The sequence below is a fragment of the Thalassophryne amazonica genome, chromosome 16, assembly GCF_902500255.1.
Source record: "Thalassophryne amazonica chromosome 16, fThaAma1.1, whole genome shotgun sequence".
Lineage (NCBI taxonomy): Eukaryota > Metazoa > Chordata > Actinopteri > Batrachoidiformes > Batrachoididae > Thalassophryne > Thalassophryne amazonica.
Genome location: NC_047118.1, coordinates 55851128 through 55873538, shown reverse-complemented (window position 1 = coordinate 55873538; position 22411 = coordinate 55851128). Strand labels below are relative to the sequence as shown.

The 22411-nt window shown below is 39.3% G+C and overlaps 1 protein-coding gene across 1 annotated transcript; it reads left to right on the top strand.

Annotated features, from left to right (window-relative positions):
- btbd17b (BTB (POZ) domain containing 17b) lies at positions 1 to 12861 on the top strand. The gene is made up of 3 exons (XM_034191085.1): positions 1 to 244; positions 10858 to 11140; positions 11687 to 12861. Exons 1-3 carry the CDS (start codon positions 151 to 153, stop codon positions 12759 to 12761), a joined length of 1452 nt encoding a protein of 483 aa, XP_034046976.1. The 5' UTR covers positions 1 to 150; the 3' UTR covers positions 12762 to 12861.
- Positions 12862 to 22411: the final 9550 nt, after the last annotated feature.

Genomic DNA, 22411 nt, shown 5'->3' with positions numbered 1-22411 from the left:
GGGTTGCGAGATGCACCAGGGAAAGGCCAGGCGTCCCACATAAAGAGCGGGGGACAGGGAACTGAGCGGCACACGGGGCAGACGCACACAGTAAAAGCTCAGCGGTAAGAGGACAAGTCGGCAGAAGAGAAGAAGAATAACGGGAAAGATATGGTGCGATCCTGTGAGCACGGGATCCCTGTCTGTGTCTGTGTGGGCACCCTGCTCCTCTCAATCTACTTCCACTCTCACACAGTCAGAGGAGGTAAGAGAACACAAGCAACCCTCATTACTTTAACTTCCACATCTATTTGTGTGCTTTTTGATACCCTACATTGCATGTGAAGCTGCATCGTTGTGCGTTCACTCCAGCTTCCCCCACACTGTCAGTGGGTTGCAGGGCACAGCATGAGTGCCTCAGGGCAGGGGGTTGGCATTTATCCATTCTGCTCATCTCAGCCTCATCCATCAGCCTACCAGGTGTGAATGGCAAGCAAGTCCATTTGCCACCTGGTTTTGTGCCAATTTGGTAAGACTCATCAAGGTCTGAAAGAAAGGTTTCTTACTCATCAACCACAGTCTGATTTGTTCACATGTTATCAGACAATATTAAATTAGGACAAATGTAAGAATGTCTTTCGTGCAAGCGCAGGTGTTCATTCCTAATAAAGATGTGGTTCAATGTAGATTCTTTACTGAGCAATATGATGCATCATGAAACATCACATTTTGCTCGCAATTCCGTTTGAGATGATTCAATCTGATTACATTATTGCTTAAAATACAGCTCTGCAATTAAGATGCATTCACATTACCATCTGAAGTGACTTGAATCAAATTTTGTTTCCTGCATGTGACACAGATCCGACTTTTTTGAAAAATGTAGACTTGCTAAATCAGATTTGTAACAGCTGCAAATGTGTTCCTGTAGCTAAGTCATATCTGAGCACCAGAGATGTGCTGACATCCAGGTTGCAACTGATCTGGTTTTTTTTTATGTATTGCTCTTTTGTGCACACACCCAACACTGCCGTTATCAATAACTGCCAGCAGCGCATAATCCGTCTGCTAAAAGCAAACATGTAGGACAGCAACAACAGAGGTCAGCTAGGACACCGGGAGGGGCCTAAATTACTGATTATATGTGAATAAGCTTCCACTCAAGCTGCGATGAAAAGAACATTTTGTCTGTGCAATACTGAAAGAAACTGAGTGAGAAATGGCTGAGTGGCGACATGGAAAATGCAAAACCAACAGTCTGCAACCGATATAAAAAGACGATAACAAATGGTTTGTATAGAGTCCTATACATACATACATACATACATATATACATACGTACATACATACATACATACATACATACATATATGTATATATGTATGTGTGTGTGTGTGTGTGTGTGTGTGTGTGTGTGTGTGTGTGTGTGTGTGTGTGTGTGTGTGTGTGTGTAAAATGATCACTGTGTGTCTTAAAACAGAGAATGAATATGACAGGATGCATCCTAAAAATAAACAAATAAATAATCAGTTATATAATAAATGTATTTTTGTGCTTGTTACTATAAATAGCAAGGGGTGGTTAAGTTCTACTTAAATTGTTTAACTACAAAAGGTATATTTAAGAAAAATTGCACAATATGTACCCTATCTATATATTGGCATGAGCAAAATATGTAGTAAATGGACTGCATTTATATAGCGCTTTTCCATCTGCATCAGACGCTCAGAGCGCTTTACAATTATGCCTCACATTCACCCCGATGTCAGGGTGCTGCCATACAAGGTACTCACTACACACCGGGAGCAATTGGGGATTAAAGATCTTGCCCAAGGGCCCTTAGTGATTTTCCAGACAGGCGGGGATTTGAACCGAGGATCTTCTGGTCTCAAGCTCAGTGCCTTAACCACTAGACCATCACCTCCCCCATCTATTTGAGGTCTCTATGTGGTGCTCACAATATCATAAAATTTATTTTATGAAATGATGACTGGTTTTCAAAGTCTACAATTCAAAATCAGTTGCTGGTATGGAAAGAAAGTGGGCATGTAGTACCACTTTCATTCAACAGAAGGCTCAATGTATCCGAGATGATCTCATTTCAAACAGACATAAGAAAAAAAAATAATGACCATGGCAGTTCTTGATGGCATTACGAAAAGTCAATTCATCTATGGGTTTGTGATATTATCAAGAAAATGGGGGCTTATCATGACAGGGGCATGAATTAATTTGTGACAAGGGTGTGAAATGCGGGGTGATGTGGGGAATCTGGGGGGGGGGGGGGGGGGGGCTGTTGTGGTTAGGGTACAGGAGACACTTATGACGGTGATGGTCTAGTGGCTAAAGTGTTGGGCTTGAGTCCAGAAGATCATGGGTTCAAATCCCCACCTGACTGGAAAATCACTAAGGGCCCTTGGGCAAGGCCTTTAATCCCATATTGCTCCCGGTGTGTAGTGAGCGCCTTGCATGGCAGCACCCTGACATCGGGGTGAAAGTGAGGCATAATTGTAAAGCACTTTGAGCGTCTGATTCAGATGGAAAAGCGCTATATAAATGCAGTCCATTTACTTATGTTACGGTTATGGTTAGAGTTAGCAGAAGGGGGAGGATTATAAATAGTAAAATTAAAAAAAAAGTCACAAAAAGTGCCCCATTTTTGTGACGGGGGCACATACTTACAGGAGCGACAGTATGGAAAAATTTAAAATGGGTGCGGTCTTTACTTGTGTGTTTAAACGTTGAGATGCATGACTGATTGCTAGCCAAACATGATGGGGAGAGGCGGGGCAAGCGAGCGCTGTGGATTTGTCTCTCTCAGCCGTACATTCAGCTGCTTATATTATTATTAATGCGCAATCGATAAACAGATCCTTGCATGATGCAATGTGGCACATAGCTTGATATACTAATTTTAAATGAACCTTTATTTAATCAGGTTAGTCCCATTGAGATCAAGACCTCTTTTGCAAGGGTGACCTGGGCAAATAGAAAGTTTCTAATTCCCCTAACCTGCATGTCATTAAATGTGGAAGCAAACCCATGCAAACACAGGGAAAACATGAAAACTCAACACAGAAAGGCCATAGGTGGGAATCAATCCCATGACCTTCCTGCTATGAGGCAACACCAGTGCTAACCACTAAACCAACGTGCTGCCCAATTATGTTGATGTTTCTCTATTGCATTTAATGGAGCCAAGTGTGGGGTTAAAGATACACTGGCAGGCAGGCAGTTTACTTCAAAATGATTGTATTTGTTTGGAGTATAAGTCACAATTGTTTTACTCGTATGGGAGGTCCAGCAACTTATACTTTGCTGCAACTTATATACAGAAAGTCACACATTCCTTATTACGTTTACTAATTAGAATGATTATTTATATAAATATAGAAATTTATATAGAACGGAGGGACCTACATGTGATTTTCCTTGACCTTGCAAATGCCTTTGGCTCAGTTCCACACAACATCTTGTGAACAGCGTCAACTACTTCATTGTTCCAACTGATATCACAAGACTGGTCAAGAGCTACTTTCAAGACCTCCAGTTCTGTAGAACAACTAACAACACCACCACCACCTGGCAACATCTGGAAATTGGCATCATGGCAGGCTGCACAATTTCTCTGGTAGCGCTTGTGATGGCAGTGGAGCTGATTGGGCATCTCGATGGGTGGTCAGAGGTGAGCGGACTAAGAATGGCTGGTGTCTCCTGCCAATTAGAGCCTATATGGACGACATGACCCTCATTTCAACAACAAAACCATGTGCCGGATGCTTGCTGCAGAAATGGCAGGAAAACATCCAATGCACACAAATGGAGTTTAAGCCAAGTAAGTCACGCAGCATTTCCATCATTAAAGGCAAACTAGTAGGCGGGCGCTCCTACATCAGGGAGGAGCCAATCAAGAGCCTCGGATGATGGTATAATGCAGATCTCAGAGACACCCAGCAGCTTGAACAACTCCGGCAGGACATCGCTAACAGCCTCAAGCAGATCAACAACACTGCCCTACCAGGGAAACTGAAGCTGTGGTGTTGTCAGTTCAGCCTGCTACCCAAACATGTACGAGGTCTCATTAAGCCATGTCAGTTGTCTGGAAAGAATCGTGAGCTCGCACATGAGGAAGTGGCTCAGGCTTTCCAAATGCCTCAACAAGAATGCCTCTGTCACTGCCGATTCCTAGTCTTGTTGAAGAGTTCAAATGTGCCAAGGTGAGGTTGGACATGTCTCTCACTGACTCCCGGGATCCTGTGGTAAGAGCTGCCGCTCCAACCTTAGTGACAGGAAAGGCCTGGACCCCAGCAACAGCAGTGACACAGGCCAAATCTGCTCTTTTACACCGTGATGTGGTGGGTCACGTCCAACAAGGGAGAGGCCGCCTTGGCCTTGGACACCTCTCTGGGGAAAGGCATCTCCAGTAGAACGTCGAACCTTGGTGGTAGAGGAGGTGTGCCGAGAGGAGGAGGCAACGAGATGGTTCAAGGCCATAGCATAAGCCAAATAGGGCTGTTGGACAAAGTGGGATGGTGTCAAAAAGAGGAAACTCAAATGGGGAAAACTCTGGGGCATGCACCACCAGGTTGGGTTTTATTGTTCGAGCCACCTATGATGTGCTGCCCTCTCCTGCAAATCTGCATCTATGGCTCAGAAAGGACTCATCCTTCCCCTTGTGTGCTACCCCAACAAAACTTGGCTGTAAGACCAGTCTCACTCAGGGCGGGTACACATGGAGACATAACCAGGTCTACAGGCAAACAAATCAGTAACATCAGGCGATAAGGCATGGTTGAGAAAACATGCAGGTGGTCAAAAAACACAACGTGGCAACAGGACTAGAAAAACACATGAACAGAGCTGGAAGCGATGGTATAAAGCACAATGATCGGGCGGGGAACAAGTGCAACCAGTGAAGCTTGTATACACCCCGGTGATGAGCTACAGATTAGAAACAGGTGTTTGGAAAGCTCCAGAACAGGGTGTGGCCCAGACAGTGTGCATTGCCCACCACCAAGCACCAAGAGAGACAGACAAGAGAGATAGGGAAAGACAAAGCCCAAGCAGGAAAACACCCAGCAAGAGAAGTAACACACAGAAAATCGGAACTAAGAACAAAACACAAAAAGTATGAAACAAAAAGTTCAAATCATGACAATATATGGATTTTTCCTTATCAAGACACAATTTTAACAGGTATGACTTATACTCCAGTGTGACTTATACTCCAGAAAATACAGTATTTAAATGATCAAGTATGCAGTATTGTTCTTCTTTTGGTGGACAGCTCAAATGTGATGTGCATTTTTTTAAATGATTTATTATATACAATCTTTAGAAATGTATTATTTCACTTTTCTCAGTGGTGTAGTCTTACAAAAAGCAAACAACTCATAATATATTGTAAAATCAAACTACAGTACTAGAATTGCATTTCTCAAGTATGTATATGTACTGAGCACAAGTATCGTGGTACATATTGTAATGAGAATTAAGTGTAACATCTCAGTCCATCTATCTATCTATCGATCTGTCAAACTGGTTCAAATGGACAGAAGTTAAACAGGGACAGAAATCTGAAGAGAAAGATATGAGTCTGTCAGAACAGCAGTATTTCTATTATGTATAGCTCTCCCACAACTTTTGATGTTAGTCTAATCAGATTTAAAACCATGACTTAAGGCATCACAGTACGTAAACTTTGATTCCCAATTGCAGACTCACAAAAATGTAAATTATGCAACATACAGCTGAATGTAGTGTTTCCCAAGTTATGAATAATATGAACTAAAAAGGTAAAAAAAAAAAAAAAAAAAAAACTGACTGACTGACTTCACTATGCTCAGCTGGATCGGGATGCAGGTCAGCTGGTTGGAAAATGTTCAATTTGAAGTGGTGGCACTTGATTTTGGTGGAGAAATAAAGACAATGAAGCATCCCAAAGTGCCAAGGACTCCCGCACTCCCACTGTGCCTCATTAAACCCAAGTAACAGGCCAAATGCTGTTGGTGGCTGCGGCACAGCAGAATGGAAACAGCAGCGTGTTCATGCTGAGTCTTTCATGAGGAGTTGTGCAGTGTGTGTGTGTGTGTGTGTGTGTGTGTCACTTGTACCTGCACCCAGGAGGGCCCGCAGAGGCAGGCATCTGCATCAGTGCTGCCAGTCAGCAGTTTTTTAACAGCACCTTATACTTGCAGTTTTCCCCCCACACGGAGGGTTTATCTAATTAATTAATCCACAAGCAACGAAAAAGGTCAAAATCTCCATTTGTCTGAAATACTGTATGCAGCACTTTTCAGTTCTTGTGGTGCTGTGAATAAACTGTTGAAAAGCCAAGTGAAAATCAGACAAATTATTCAGACATAAAAGACAAGCGAGAAATTTACGTATAATGATGATGACATATAATTTTTATATACAGTAAGACGCTGACAACACTTGAGCTGAATGCAAATGATGAATATGAGCTTGTAGTGCAGATTGGTAGATTTATTTTCAAAGTGGTAATGAAATAATGAAATCACACAACATACGCATGAAGTACAGCATTTTCTGTGTGTGTGTGTGTGTGCGCACGTACATGTATGTACATGTGCATGCATGTGTGTGTAGTTCTGTATAAAGGTTTTAGATACTTGATAAGACTGGTAATAATACAGTACATATTTCATTTTTTGTCATCATTATGCATCAACAGGAAAAATAATCATTCAAAAATAAATAAACAAATATAAAACTAGAAGCACTCAGAGAGTGCAAACCTCCGCCAAGGCCATGGGGTCACTGACGCCATAACATCTACATGCCATGGAATCATTGAACCTAAAAAAGTCTAACAATGATGTTTGCTCAGTAGTAAAAAAAAGTTTCATCTGCTGTGACTGGATAGCATGTATCATTAGCACTTGGCATCACAGTTATTACAACTTGCACCTTTCCCAGAAGCTACTGTCATCTGAGCACTGATAATGATATTGCATGTGCTTATAGACAAAACAAATAAGAGACAACATTCCATTTATTACACTATGTAACAAATTTTTATTTTTGTTTTGTTCCTGGGTACACAGTGTGTTTTCCTAACCTGTTATGCCTTAAATAAATAGAAAATAGCTGTTATTCCAGAGAAACTTTGCTTCTGTGATCAGGACAATGATATTTTGAAATTTGTCTGTTTTCAAGAATATTCTCGATTCGCCTTCACTACTACTGAGTAGTCTTCTAGAATATTCTTTAACTGCTAGAACTGTCCAGAATTTTCTAGTGGTTTCCAGAATTATCTAGAAATTTCAAGAAATGTTCAGAACTTTCTAGAACGTAAAAAAAAAAATAAAAAAAAAAATCAAAGTTTGTGCTGAATGTAGTCATTTTTCCATAGACTTTAGATATAAGCAGTTGACATATAACACTTAGAAGCCAGGAACAAAAATTGTGTTACATAGTGTTATTCAAATAAACTGCAAATATATGAATTTTTTAACATTTATGAAACACTTCTCTAAACAAGGCCATAGGGTCACTGACCCTAAAGAGATTCCCTCCTTGGCACAGTGATCTTTCTTTTTGTCTCTTTCTCTAAAACTGTATATAATAATCATTAGATTATTAATATATAAACAAAAAAAATTAAGAAATATTACAATTTGAAAACAAATGCACCCGAACGTGATGACAGCTGCAACTGCTTAACCCCTTAATGCCCGAATTTATATAGCTGTATATAAAAAAAATGTTTTGTGTGTGTTTTTGCCTTTAAGTAGATGGTAAATAATGTTGAGATTATTCATTTCACTTTTGCACAAAAACTAGATAGTAATATTGGGTATTCTGGTAATGACTTTATGTTATAATGTTATAATAATAATGATGGTATGTTGCATATTTGCAACAACGGGCATACAGGTAAATTTGGTAAGTTGCATATTTGAGTCAGAGATTGTAGCATATATGCGACGATGGGCGTTAAGGGGGTTAATGCTAACTTTTAACATTGAAAATGCCATAGACATGCTAACGCGTTAGAATCGTGATCCAGATCGTGATCCGGATCAACACTAAAATTTAATCACTTGTTCCTCTTGTCATTTCCAACCACTCCATAAAATTTTAACAAAAATAAATTTAAGAAAAATCCCCCCTATCCCGCAAAGGTGAAGAATCCTTTAAAAAATTCCTGGATCCGGATCGTGATCCGAATCACCACTACAATTTAATCACTTGTTCCTCTTGTCATTTCCAACCACTCCACAAAATTTCATCAAAATCCGTTCAAAACGTTTTGAGTTATCCTGCTGACAGAGGGCTAACCCTAAACAAAAATAAATTTAAGAAATATTACAATTTGAAAAGAAATGCACCTGAACGTGATGACAGCTGCAACTGCTTAATGCTAACTTTTAACATTGAAAATGCCATAGACATGCTAACGCGTTAGCATCGGCATCCGGATGGTGATCTGGATCACCACTAAAATGTATCACTTGTTCCTCTTGTCATTTCCAACCACTCCACAAAATGTCAACAAAAATAAATTTAAGAAATATTACAATTTGAAAACAAATGCACCCGAATGTGATGACAGCTGCAACTGCTTAATGCTAACTTTTAACATTGAAAATGCCATAGACATGCTAACGCGTTAGCATCGTGATCCGGATCACGATCCGGATCACCACTAAAATTTAATCACTTTTTCCTCTTGTCATTTCCAACCACTCCACAAAATTTCATCAAAATCCATTCAAAACCTTTTGAGTTCTCCTGCTGACAGACAGACAAACAAACAAACAAACGCGACCGAAAACATAACCTCCTTGGCGGAGGTAATGAAGATCTCAAACATGAAAATCAGTTCTCAGTTTGCAAACCCAAATTAAAACAAACAAACAAACAAAAAAACTTAGCAATAAGTTTCAACAGTTAAAGGACATGTTGCACCAAAATCATAACAATTTAGATTTAGGCTGTTAGTGACCATCCAATGATCCACTTTGTGCACTTCCATGACCGGTTTCAAAGTATACGGCATTCACAGCAAACAGCTATGGAGACGTCCAAAAACAAAGTACTTGTGAGTACTCGGGTGTTTTCCGACAAGTGACAATGATACTAGAAGCGTCCCAGCATGCGCTTCAATGGAAAGTACGGGGGCACAGATTAAGTCCAAAGTTTACATAAGTGTGATGTTGTGTTATGATGACTCATTTTTAAGTGAAAACTGTTAATTTTGATGCAGTCATGGTAAAGCTGCAGCTCTGTTAAGGTTTCTCTGCGCCTGCACGGCCATGAGTCACAAACCAGCTTGTCGATAACCATATAACCATCTCTGCTCCAGGTTCAGCTTTGTGCACTATTAATTATGAGTGTTGTTATCAATAAAATCTAAAAAAAAAACAAAAAACATCTGCGACCGGGGAGAAACTCGTCTTGGAGACATTCTTTTTTGCAGCGAGCTGAGAGGAGCAACGAGCAGCAACGCGCACACACACACACACACACACACACGCACACACACACACGCACACTCCAGCTCCTCAAAAAAATCTTGCCACAAAACACAAAAGGGGTACAATCCTGAACATGCCAGACTCACCGTGTTATATTGTTTTCCAAATATAAACTCCACATGAACAAAGAAGCATGAAGCCACCTCCAGCTTCGCCTCAGTCATGATCGTGGCACATTAAATAACATCCTTTAATTCCTGGAAATAATGTATTCTGACTTTTTCCAGTGTAACTAATCCGTCTTTGTGTCCAGGCAGTTTGTTAAAAACAGTGTCAGATGTCCTCATGTTCATGTCCACAGCTTCAATAACCAGCATCCACACAAACAATGTGTCACCACATTTTAGACTCCAAAATCCAACACTCAGAAAAAGTTAAGAGTTTCAGGGTGAAGCGTGTCGTCTCCTCTCTGTAAATCCGAGCCATCACTTTCGAATGGCAGCTCAGAAGCTTCATTTTCGGACAGAACAGGTTCGTTTCCCTCTGTCTGTCAGTCTGTGGGATGTTTCTGTTTTGCTAAAAAGGACGTCACACACTGAAAAATGCAGAGGATTGCCGAGTGAGACGTTTTCCAGAAATGCACCTGCTAATGCTCAGAGTGAAAGGAATAAAATACATCAGAGATCACTAATTATTAGCACATGTGTGCGGAGACACTTACAGCCATGAGTACTTTTATGTTGTCTTACTAACTGGGACGTTAAAAAACTGCGACATGTCCTTTAACGATGGATGTTCAGCCGTGAAACATTGAGATCTGTCACCCAGTGGCTCCTGGATAAGACGCGACCCCCATCCCACACACACACACACACACACACACACACACACATGCCCGTGACCCTTAAATGGAAAAAGCAGGTTCAGAAAATGAATGAATGATGGATTCTTCTTCATTCTGTTGTATGTTACAACCACTATTAGCACAGTTACTTTGAAAAGTTACTTTATTAGTTACTTTTTACAGTTAATTGATTAGCAGTTCTAGACAACTTGTCGACAGCTGCTGAATGTAACTAATAAAGTAACTAGTAATCTAACTTGGTTATTTTTAAGATTGAGTATTCAGCAAAGTAACTAATAGTTACTTTACTGATTAGTCTATCTTAAGAGTAACCAAGTTAGATTACTAGCTACCCTATTAGTTACATCACTTATTAGGTAGAAGTTGTCGGCAGCTACTAATAAAGTAACTGTATAAAGAAACTAAAAAGTAACTAATAAAGTAATTTTTCAAAGTAACTGTGGCACCACTGAGTTTGTAACAAAATATTTGTCATTGTCCAAATATGCATACATTACAGACCTATTATACTTCTCAGTAGTTTTTAAACAATTTTTGTTTTCTACCATTTTGAACTGTCTTCCACAGCTGCCTTGAAGCAGGACGTACTGGACAATGGTGCCACAGTGCTGAATCACTCCATGGGCTTAGTACACCGTATGGAGTCCCTGCTCACCATGGGGAACGGCAGTGATGTCACTCTGCGTGTGCAGACCCTCAACACGGACGAGGTGAAGGTGATCCAGGCCCACACATTGATTCTCGCCCTTCAGAGTGATGTGTTTGAGGAACTGCTGCTCAATCGCAACAACTCTGCCATGGTTCTGAGGGAGACACCCGAATGTGCAGCTGTCTTTGATAAATTTGTCAGGTGAGGGTAACTCATAGGCAGTTGCCATAGTTTAATGGTTCTGAAGAAATTCAGGCATAATGATGCCCAACTGTTCAAGATATTGTGGAGCTGATTATGGGTTGATGATAATAATAAGCAGACCTGAGTTTAATTCTGAGTCATGGTACCTACCTGTGTCCTTTGGAAAAGGCACTTCATCTGCCTTGTCTCAGTCCATCCAGCTATAATTGGATACCAGCCTTGGCTGGGGAAGTAGCCTGTGTTGCACTGGCGTCTCATCCTGGGGGAGTCGCAGATGCTTATCAGCTTCATACTATGGAATCTGGGGACATGCACCAGCACCAGTGGGCCTTGGGGCCTATGTCGGAGTTGTGAGGATGTCAGATAAAGCCACATTTTCTCTGTCAGCATTCATACTTTCAATTGCTACTAGTGTAACACTTGTGAACCATTGCTATTCTGAGTTTGTAAATAGCTGAATGTGGATGGATGGTAGACTGAAATATAATATATATGTTATGTTAAAATTGTATAGACTTCTTTGACTATTGCTTTTCCCCACAGGTATCTGTACTGCGGTGACATCTCACTGCGGTTAGATCAGGCCATTTCTCTGCATAAACTCGCCAGCAAATACCATGTGTGGGCACTGCAGCAAGGTCTGACCCAATATATGACCCAACATTTGTCTAGTGATTCCCCCACAGGCCATGTGGTTGGTTGGTACAACTATGCATTGCAAATTGGGGACACAGCTCTGCGGGACAGCTGCCTGCAGTACCTGTCCTGGAACCTGTCTTCTGTGCTGCAGAGTGGAGAATGGTGCTCCATCAGTGAAGACCTGCTCCTCTCCTTACTTCAGCGTTCTGACCTCATTTTGCAGAGTGAGCTGGAACTCTACGAGGCCCTGGAGGCCTGGATTATTCAGAACCAGCCCATTAGCGCTACAGTGGAAAGTGCCCTGAGAGCTGTTCGATATGGCATGATCCCCCCTCAGCACCTCTTCCGTCTTCAGAAGCAAGCCCCCCTCATGGTGAAGTATTATGAGTCTATTCGTGATCTTCTCTATCTAGCATTCCAGTTCCATTCTGCCTCACCCATACAGCTAGCCAAGTACTTTGATGTGAACTGCAGTATATTTATCCCACGCAACTACCTGTCTTCCCTCTGGGGGTCTCCTTGGGTTATCAATAACCCCACCCGTGACGATCGCAGCTTCAGCTTCCAGACCCAGCTAGGGCCAAGCGGCCATGACTCCAGTAAGAGGGTTACATGGAATGCCCTGTTCTCCCCTCGTTGGCTCCCACTCAGTGCTAGGTCAACCTACACTGAGTTGGGTGCCATGCAGCCAACCCGCATAGAAGGAGGTCGACCTCGGATCATTGTCACACCAGCCACTTCCAGTCCAGACTTCGCCGGTGTGAGCTTCCAGAAGACGGTAATTGTGATGACAAGACAACAAGGCAAAGTTGTGGTTCGCCATGTCTACAATTTCCACCAAAGCACAGAGGAGGCTGGCGATTTCCTGATGGACGCCGACCTGCAGCGGCGTGCGTCAGAGTACCTCATTGACAGCTCCCTCTATCTTCACATTGTCATAAAACCCATCTACCATACCCTCCTCATGGCCAGAAAATGAAAACTGGAATGGGGTGTGGTCTCACAATCAATTCATTTACACCCACAATCACATGAATATACAGTACTGTGCAAAAGTCTGAGGCACCCCAGTGTTTCAGTAAAATTTTGGTTTAAAAGACCAAAATTGAAATTTCCAAATGTTGATTTTAAAAGTTTAATTGTTACAGAGGCATTTTATCTGTTTTTATTAATGAGGGTAACGTACTAAAGACAGCAACAGATTCTTGCACATTTATATAACGCCAATTACTTTTTACGCTTATAGCTCAATGCATGATTACGGAAAATACTCCGGCGGCTAAGGGACACATTTTACAAAAGTGCCAAAACTTTATCAGAGGTACTTTATAGTGTCCTGAAGTATATAAGATCGGGAGACATTGAATCCATAAACGTCTACACTCTAAAAACTTGGGTTTAAGAGAATAACCATTTTCAGCCTTCTACAGCATATAATTCATGACAAACTCTTATCCAAATGTCTTTTTAAGTTCATAATATAAACTTGAAGGTTATGAAAAATGTATTAAGGCTAAGTAGGGATGTTTTGAATGTACTTCAGTGTGCTTACACTCTTAGAAAAAGTGTTAATCTAGGGAAAGTGACTAAATATTGTCTAACTCATTGTGAATATCAATATACCTATGCAATATAGCTGTTTGCGAGCATAGGGCAAAGGAAAGATGCTACTCATGCACTCTAACATATTTACACTCTAAAATAACAACAGCGTTTGAACGGAAAGAAATGCTTTTCTATTAATTACAAGAAATCAGTTTTGTTTTTATGGCCATAACCATTTAGTTTACAATTTAAAACACTCAGTTTACCTTATGCTATATCTTCCATAACATAAAATCATGACTCTATATTTAATTTACTTAAAGTGACTGAAAGCTGTTTACATGCATAGAAAAAGAAAGTATGCTACAAATGCACTTAAACATAGTTTACACTCTTAAAAAATAATGGTAAATTAATGTTACAATTTAAGAACACTGTAGTTCTATAACAGTTGCTTCTATAACTAACTGGCCCCCTACATAATAACCATATGATCGTATTGTCATATGAATAGCAAAATATACACTGTATTATAACCATATAACACCCTTTAAAAAAAAGCAGGATATAGGGCTACAATCAAATGTCTCCCACTTTGACATGACTTAATATAACCTAAAGAGTCCCTGGACAAAGTTTGGCGTTTTTGTAAAAAAGTGCATGATTCTATCCCTTAACTGCTGGACTAAAAGAGGATCCACAGGATCCACAAATAGTGAAATTGATTGACATGCTGTTTTCATAAAAACATGGAAAAGTTCACCCAAAATAATTCTGTTTAAAATTCTGTTCATGTGAAATGTGTACTATACGAGGTCTCTTAGATAATAAACCGACCCTTTTATTATTTTTTTTAACTATATGGATTTGAATGACATGCGATTACACCAATCATGCTTGAACCCTTGTGCGCATGCGTGAGTTTTTTCACGCGTGTCGGTGACGTCATTTCCCTGTGGGCAGGCCTTGAGTGAGATGTGGTCCCGCCCTCTCGGCTGAATTCCTTTGTTTCACACGCTGCTCGAGACGGCGTGCGTTGCTTTATCAAAATTTTTTCTGGACCTGTGAGGAATATCCGAGTGGACACTATTCGAGAAATTAAGATGGTTTTCCTGTGAAAAGTTTAATGGCTGATGAGAGATTATGGGGTGTTTCTGTCGGTGTAAGGACTTCCCACGGAGCGGGACGTCCTGCAGCGCTTCCAGGCGCTGTCGTCGGCCTGTTTCGAGCTGAAAACATCCTAATTTAAGGCTTAATTCACCCAGGACATCGTGAGAGAACAGAGAAGATTCAGAAGAGGCCGGCATGAGGAATTTATGCGGACATTCCACTGTTTAAGGACATTTTTTTAATGAAAGACGTACGCGCAAATTCGCTGAGTCGTTTCCGTGACGACTCGGCAAATCTGTGTGCGCCGCGACAGGAAAAACACCTCCGTGTTGAAAACCATTTGTAGAATTCAGGCGGCTTTTAATGGCTTTCAACAAGTGAGTAACTGAGAAATTGTTTAACAGCTTGGGCATGTTCCAACTTGCCCGTTAAGGTTTCCAACGGAGGTGTTTTTCCTGCCGCGACCCCCCGCGGTCGGGTCCAGCCCGACGTGCGACTCTGCCCGCACGTTCTTTCATTACAAAATGACCGTTAACAATGGAATGTCCGAATAAACTCCTCATGCCGACTTCTTCTGAAAGTTTTCTGTTCTCTGACGACTTACTGGGTCAACAGAGCCTGAAATGTGGAAGTTTTCAACTTGAAACGGCGAGACGCTGCCGCCTCGAAGCACAGATCGCCGTCAGGCGCCGTGGACCGTCCTTAAAGCGACACTACCAGCCGTTAAAATTTTTACCGAAAACCAGCTGAATTTATTGAATGGTGTCCACTCAGTTGTGCCTTACAGTTTTGAAAAAATTTTTATCAAACAAAGCAACGGTCTCTGAGCCATTCCTAAACAATGAAAAAAATCGACGAGTGGGTGGACGACTCCTCACTCAAAGACTGCCCACAGGCGAATGACGTAACCGACAGGCGTGAAAAAACTCTCGCATGCCCACGAGGGTTCAAGCATGTCTGATGTAATCACACGTGATTCAAATCCATATGGTTTTTGAAAAAATAATAAGGTTGGATACTTTTCTAATAGACCTCGTATTATTATTTCTCATATTTGATGCTTAGCAGTCTTCACTGTAAATCTATATAAGCTATTCATTATTTTTGCAGCATTTTTGAGTCACAATTTTTTTTTCCATCGCAATTTTTTTTCCATCATGCTGCAGATTTTTGCACAGCATTGTATATAATGCAGCAGATAACAGAATATTTACAAAGGAATCTTTCAAATGGTGAAACAAGCAACAAATTCAGCACAAATACTCCTTAGACATTACTCTTTTGAAAAAACTGGCCACTTAAATTTTCAGAAAGCGGCCAGGTAGGGGACAATTGAAGAATTGCACAGGGGTCAAAATTTTAAAATGCTCCAATCATTTTGAGAAATACGTATACCACATAAATTTGTCTGATCATAAAGATATCAAAAAGGTATAGTTTGGACTATCTGTGACTGAATTGGCGTTACGGGGTAAAAACAGCAAAAATGGTGCCAAAGGTCAATTGCAGTTTGTACAGGGGTTAAAAGTTAAAGTTGCTCCAATTTTGATAAAAAAGTGATGTAAATTATTCGATGAGTTGATAGGGTTTTTAAAAGGAATAGTTTGCACATCATGTGTCATGCTTAGTTATTTAAGGGGTAATATGTCACATCTCATAGAATCCAATAGATATTGACATTGTTTGACTACTACTTTGGAAACCAAGCATTCAACACAGTCAAACCTATTCCATTTATTAATCCTGTTAGCTCAACCAATAATATCACCACTTTTTTTAAACCAATATTGGAGCAACATTGACTTTTGACCTATGTACAAACTGAAATTGACCTTTGGCACCATTCTTGCTGTTTTTACCCCATAACTCAATAACATTCACTTATAGATAGTCCAAATTATACCTTTTTTGGAATCTTTATGATCAGACAAATAATATACAAATAATGAATCTTTATGAGTTAAATGGTACGAATATTTCACCTCATGAAATATTTGTTCCATTGAAAGAATGGAAAAAAAAAATCATTATTTGTTTTATATAACATCAAAAATAAATCCTTGTCATTTGACATTTTATTAATTTATAAACAGAAAAGGGACTTACATTTTGGTGTTCATCACTGGTGCTCAACAATCCAACACGAACTTTAATAGGAGTCCAAAATTGTTCTCAGTAATTTGTAATGCCGTCCACTGACTTCGTGTACAGACTACCGTCTGCCTTCCTCACTCCAGCGAAAAATCACTTCAGAAATTTGTCCAGCTTTTCATCTTAACAGCTCTTCATGCCTCCAGACATCATGGTGGATTTGTTTGTTTGTGTGTGTCTGCTGAAAGAATTAGCAGCATCAGTTAATGCCTTCAAATGGTCATCCGCCAACAAAACAAATTCCGCTTTTAGCTAAACGCTGCCGCCCCCAGTGGTGTGAGCATTCGCGGTGGTCGTGGCATGCAATAACACATTTCATGTAGCACCAAAATTGCACGCTAAAAAAGAACTATTGTCAATGAAACACAACGGCAAATCGGATGAATAATCCATCTCACGTGACATACAAGCCACCAATCAAATGACAAGGATCCACTCAGCTGTTATATAATATGGTATTGTCTTCAATATGATTGGATCATTTTAAAATTTTGACTCCTGTGAAATTCTTCAATTGTCACCAATCTGGTCACCTATTGAAAATTCAAGTGGCCAGTTGGTTTTTCAAAAGAGTAATGTCTAAGGAGTATGTGTCAATTATGGTGCTTGTTTCCAGAAATGAACGATTGTAACAGTTATCTGTTCCACTAATATGGTCTTTTAGCATTGTCCCTGCATGCATTGCGTGTGGTTTGGGTCCACTCTCAGTGGTGCCTGTATTAATTGTTATTAATGTTAAAGATGTACAGCCTTTCAAATTTTACAAAATTGACAAATTTTATCTCATATATATATATATATATATATATATATATATATATATATATATATACACAAACTACTACAACTATAACTAGTAGTTATAGTAGTAGAACTACTATAAAGTACAGTATCATTTGCAGGTTCATCTTCCATGGCAGCCTGGATACCATATGCCAGGAAACAGAGAAGGGCATATATATATATATGGGTGATTCTTTAACTACGGGCACTATTGGCCTTGTAAATGTAATTTCCACCACACCATTGCCTTACAATATAAAGCGCCTTGGGGCAACTGTTTGTTGTGATTTGGCACTATATACATGTGCTCTGATGTCACTGTTTATCTCCATAGAAACTACCCAAACAATCTTTCATACAAACTGTTTAATGGGACATTACAGTGTTGTGGTGGAAATTACGGCAATAGTGTGGGACAACTACATTTTGTTTAAAAAAATCACAACAGTTGCATGACATTGAATACCCCAATTATGTTTTGATTATTTTACTGATATTTTATTCAGAGATATTTTAAAACACTAGAAAAAATGTTTCTTTACCATTCATTTTTATCATTGAAGATCAAAAGTCTGGGTGTGGGACAAGCACAAAACGGCAATATTTGCATATAATGATGCTGAAAAAACGTGAAAAAGTCATCATAGACTACTAGAACAAATTTCTTAACACACTTTCATTGTAAAGATAACTATAAAAGTGTGAAATTTCCCCTTTTTTCTGTTTTTCATACAATATGATCAAAGGACATAATAAGTGCCCGTAGTCTAAGAATCATCCATATAGTATATAAACTGTGTTTAACTTTTCTTTTCCACTCTGACATCACAAAAAATTCTCAACACCTTGCTTTGGAACTTTGGAAAGCTTTAACAGACTGATTTTCATAAATGTGTTCACAGCTAAGTGAATGCAGGTTGAGACTGGAACCAACCACACATGCAATGCATGATGGAACCCTGAAGTTGTCTATTCCACTCATATCACAGTGCATGTTTATTTATTAGGTGTGCAGCATCTACATTACTTATTAGCTTCCATAGCGTTTTTGTTGTTGTTGTTTTCTGACTATTTAGCAGGGCTTTGAACCAGAATTTTTCTCAGCTGGTTTGTGCAGAACAGAAATGGTATTTTAATGTTTTCAATTTTGAGTTCCACGCCAAAACTGACTGAACTGGTTAGAACCAAGAAATACTGTTCCGAAAGTGGTTAATAACGTTCCATGTCAACAGTGGCACACTGAAAACACTGTATATGCCAGACCTATAGGTGGCCCTGTAACGCTCCCATGAAAAACAGAGAAGACAACAATACAGTGTTCTTTAGCAGGCAGTAGAAGTGGGACACTGAGTAAAATAAAGCCTTTTAATAGAAATAGACTTACTGCATGTTGAAAACGAAGCAGTGTGACAGTGTATTTTTAAACGACACGGCGATGTGTTGCTCTCAGCCTCACAGGCCAAAATAATGGGCCGAGCGCTAACCAGCAGCTAAAGCTACAGTCCTCACATGATCATTCATACAGTTCAACTGATTAAAATATTAAAACAATTCACACACTGAGTAAATATAAAGTCTTAATCTGACCTGTTACATTGTTTCAGTTGTAGTCATCATCATGGCCTGATGATAAGACGTCCTTGTTTTGGAAGACGACGTCTCGGAAAAACTTTAATTCTTTATCATGGAAATAAGAAATGCAGCATTTTTAAAGACACTCCATGTGCATCCGTTGGCTCAAAAATACATTCCATAACTAGAAGCACTCTGAGAGCGCAAACCTCCGCCAAGGCCATAGGGTCACTGACGTCACATGGAATACCCTTTGGCAAAGAGACTTATTCCACATCGTTTCACGCATCTACCATCATGTTTCAGATTCACTGGTTAAACCCTTAGATCTTCAGCAAATGTATTTATAAAGAGAAACTGCATGAACTACACAAGTTTTTTTTAATTTTCTAATAACAACTTTATTCAATGAGGAGAAACAAATGCTAAATTATTGTTGTGTCGTAACTTAATTTTTGTTCAGCCTTTGTGACCCGTCTGCAAAAACGTTGAAATTGTCCCTATCCTGCAATGATAAAGAATCCTTAAAAAAAATTACTGGATCCGGATCGTGTTCCGGATCATTACCAAAATTTAATGACTTCTAAGTTAGGCCAAGATACACCCCTGGTAATAATTACATTGAAATCTGTTGAGGATTTTTTTGAGTAATCCTGCTAACAAGCCAACCAACCAACAAACAAATGGACGCGACCGAAAACATAACCTCCTTGGCGGAAGTAAAAATTCCCAAAAAAAAAAAAAAAGCATAATAATGACAATAAACTCAGTGTTTTTAAAGAAGTCCCTGGATGTTTGTCTGCGCTGGAGCATTTCTCAGTGTCAAATACAGGACACGGTGCTTTGTCTCGCTTATAACAACCAAATATGTGAACGACAGGAAGTGAACCTCACCGGATCACGTTAAACAGAAACCTTTTCAAGAACGAAAAAATAACGGTACTAACTGGTTACATTTATTTTAAAATAATGATCCTGTTCCAAAGCATAAAAAAATAAAAAGTTTCTGGCTTCATTTTCATTCCTAGCAAAATACCACAGGTTTCTGGTTTTCATTTTCGTTCCATGAACTGGTTCAAAGACTTACTATTTTGCAAGGAGATGACTGATACAATAAGGTCTCAGAAATGATTATCATATTACTAATGGTGGTTTTAAAGTAGTTTTATATACCAAGAAAATAAATAACTGTACTTTGCTTGTTTAGGTATTTTATACTTTGTGAAGTTGTTCCTCTGTTATATGAACGTATTATTTATTTGTTTGCATATGCATTGTAGTTTTGTTTAAGATGTTAAATACCCATAATGTAAGATTAATTCCTTTATCATTGCTCCTTGACAAACAGTTCTGAGTGTAATTGTATATCTATGGTGCTTAACTTATTTTTTCTTAGTACTACACAAACATTTATCTGGAAACAACACAAGCTGTGTTTTTAATTGAATTATAATAAATAACTAATATAAAAATGTATTGTGGTAGTGTATAATGTTGTTGCAACATTATTGTATGCATTATAGCACACAATTTGAAATAAAATGAAAGAAAAACACTTTGGTCAAAGGACAACGATCCCATAGATCTGGATCTCCTGCCATGTATGATTGAAATGGAATTTATAGATAATCAGTTATGCAATGCACACTTTGCTCTATTGAAAAAAAAGGGTCCAAAATCTCATCTTGTATTGTCAAAATAGCATAAGTGCTGGAACCACATATCTCTTCATATCTTGATAACCAAAGTGTAACGTTCTTCCTTATATAACAGCCAATTTTCCCATTAATTAAAAAAGACTATATTCTTATTGCAACTGTAAAAAATAAGAAAACGTTTTTCCAAATCTTTGAGAAAAGAATGAATCTGGCTTGGACTGTGTAAATGACTGGGTAGGTCCAGAAGAAAAGCTGGAGCCACAACCCAGGACTTTTATTTTAACACTGCATTATGTCACATTTACAAGAGAACGTTGATTAAATCTGAAGAAAATGTCAAATATGGCAAGGTAAAGAAACCCTTAAAAGCCAGTAATTGCTGGAGCTTTGACAATGACAATATTTATGATGACTGTAAAAATCCTAGAAGTGAAAGGTCACTGGGAAGGAGTCAATGAAAGCCCCAAATTATGTAGCATGTCTGGACCAAATCAATCAATAAATAAATATATTTTGAAAAAGAAATAGTGTAATTACTAAATTATTGCATTATTGTTACTATTATGATTACAATGACTATTTTGGCATTATTTTTATAATTAATGCCAGTATTATTACAAGCCCAATTCCATTGAAGTTGGGACATTGTGTAAAATGTAAATAAAAACTGAATACAATGATGTGATACATTTCACACAATGTCCCAACTTCATTGGAACTGGGGTTGTGCAGTTTTTGATTCAGTTATTAAAATACACAAGATACATTATCACGTGGCATTAATATTATCAACTAAGCTACCTGCTCTACAGTGGGTAATGAGTTGGGCTACCAATATGTAGACTTGGGTTTGATCACCAGTCACGCTACCTATGTCCTTGGACAAGGCAAGACACTTAGTTTATATTGTCGTAGTTGACTCAACTGTCAATGGGTATCAGTCTTGGCTGGGAAAGTAACCTGTGTGGGACTGTCATCCAATCTTGATTAATGTTTCTGGTTAAGGATTCTGGGACCATATAGATGTGTTCTGACCTAGATTGTTAAAAATGATCTAAAACAAAATCAAATCACTTCTTCCTATTGTTGTGCTCAATGTCCCTAAAAATCAGGTTAAAAATTCTCAAGATATCTTGCAGATTGAGGTGATTCCCAGAGCATGCGTCACTGGTGGAACCATTAATAAACTAGATTTTAGTTCTTACTTTATTTGCAATGCTCAAGCTGGGACAGTTGTTGTTCATTCAGCTGCTCCCGGTTTTTGTTCGGGGTCGCCACAGTGGATACAGCCAGATCCGCATTGGTAATTGGCACAAGTTTTACACCGGATGCCCTTCCTGACGCAACTCCAGTTTTATCTGGAGAAACACACACAGCCGCTGGTGTTCCAAAGATGTATCCCATCCAAGTACTAATAACCAGATCCTGCTCTGCTTAGCTTCTGAGATCTGACGGGATCAGGCTGACACAGAGCAGATTGGCTGCTCAAGCTGGGACAGTAATGCTAACAAATACAAAACCAGTTATTAATGTTTTTATTTAACCTTTATTTAACCAGGTGGGCCAAGATGGCAGTCACAGTTCCAGAAGACTTACAAATCCATACAAAAAAAAAAATTAAAAAAAAAATCACATAACAAAAACATACAAAAGTAGCTCAAAAGACCTACAAATAAACAGACAGAAATGCATCAGGGTAGGAAAGGAAGCAGTTCGGTGGCAGAAAAAAAAAAATCTCACAGAAGAAACAGACTACATATCCCATCATACTCGGTATGAGGCAGGAAATGCGTCATTACGTTGTTGGAGC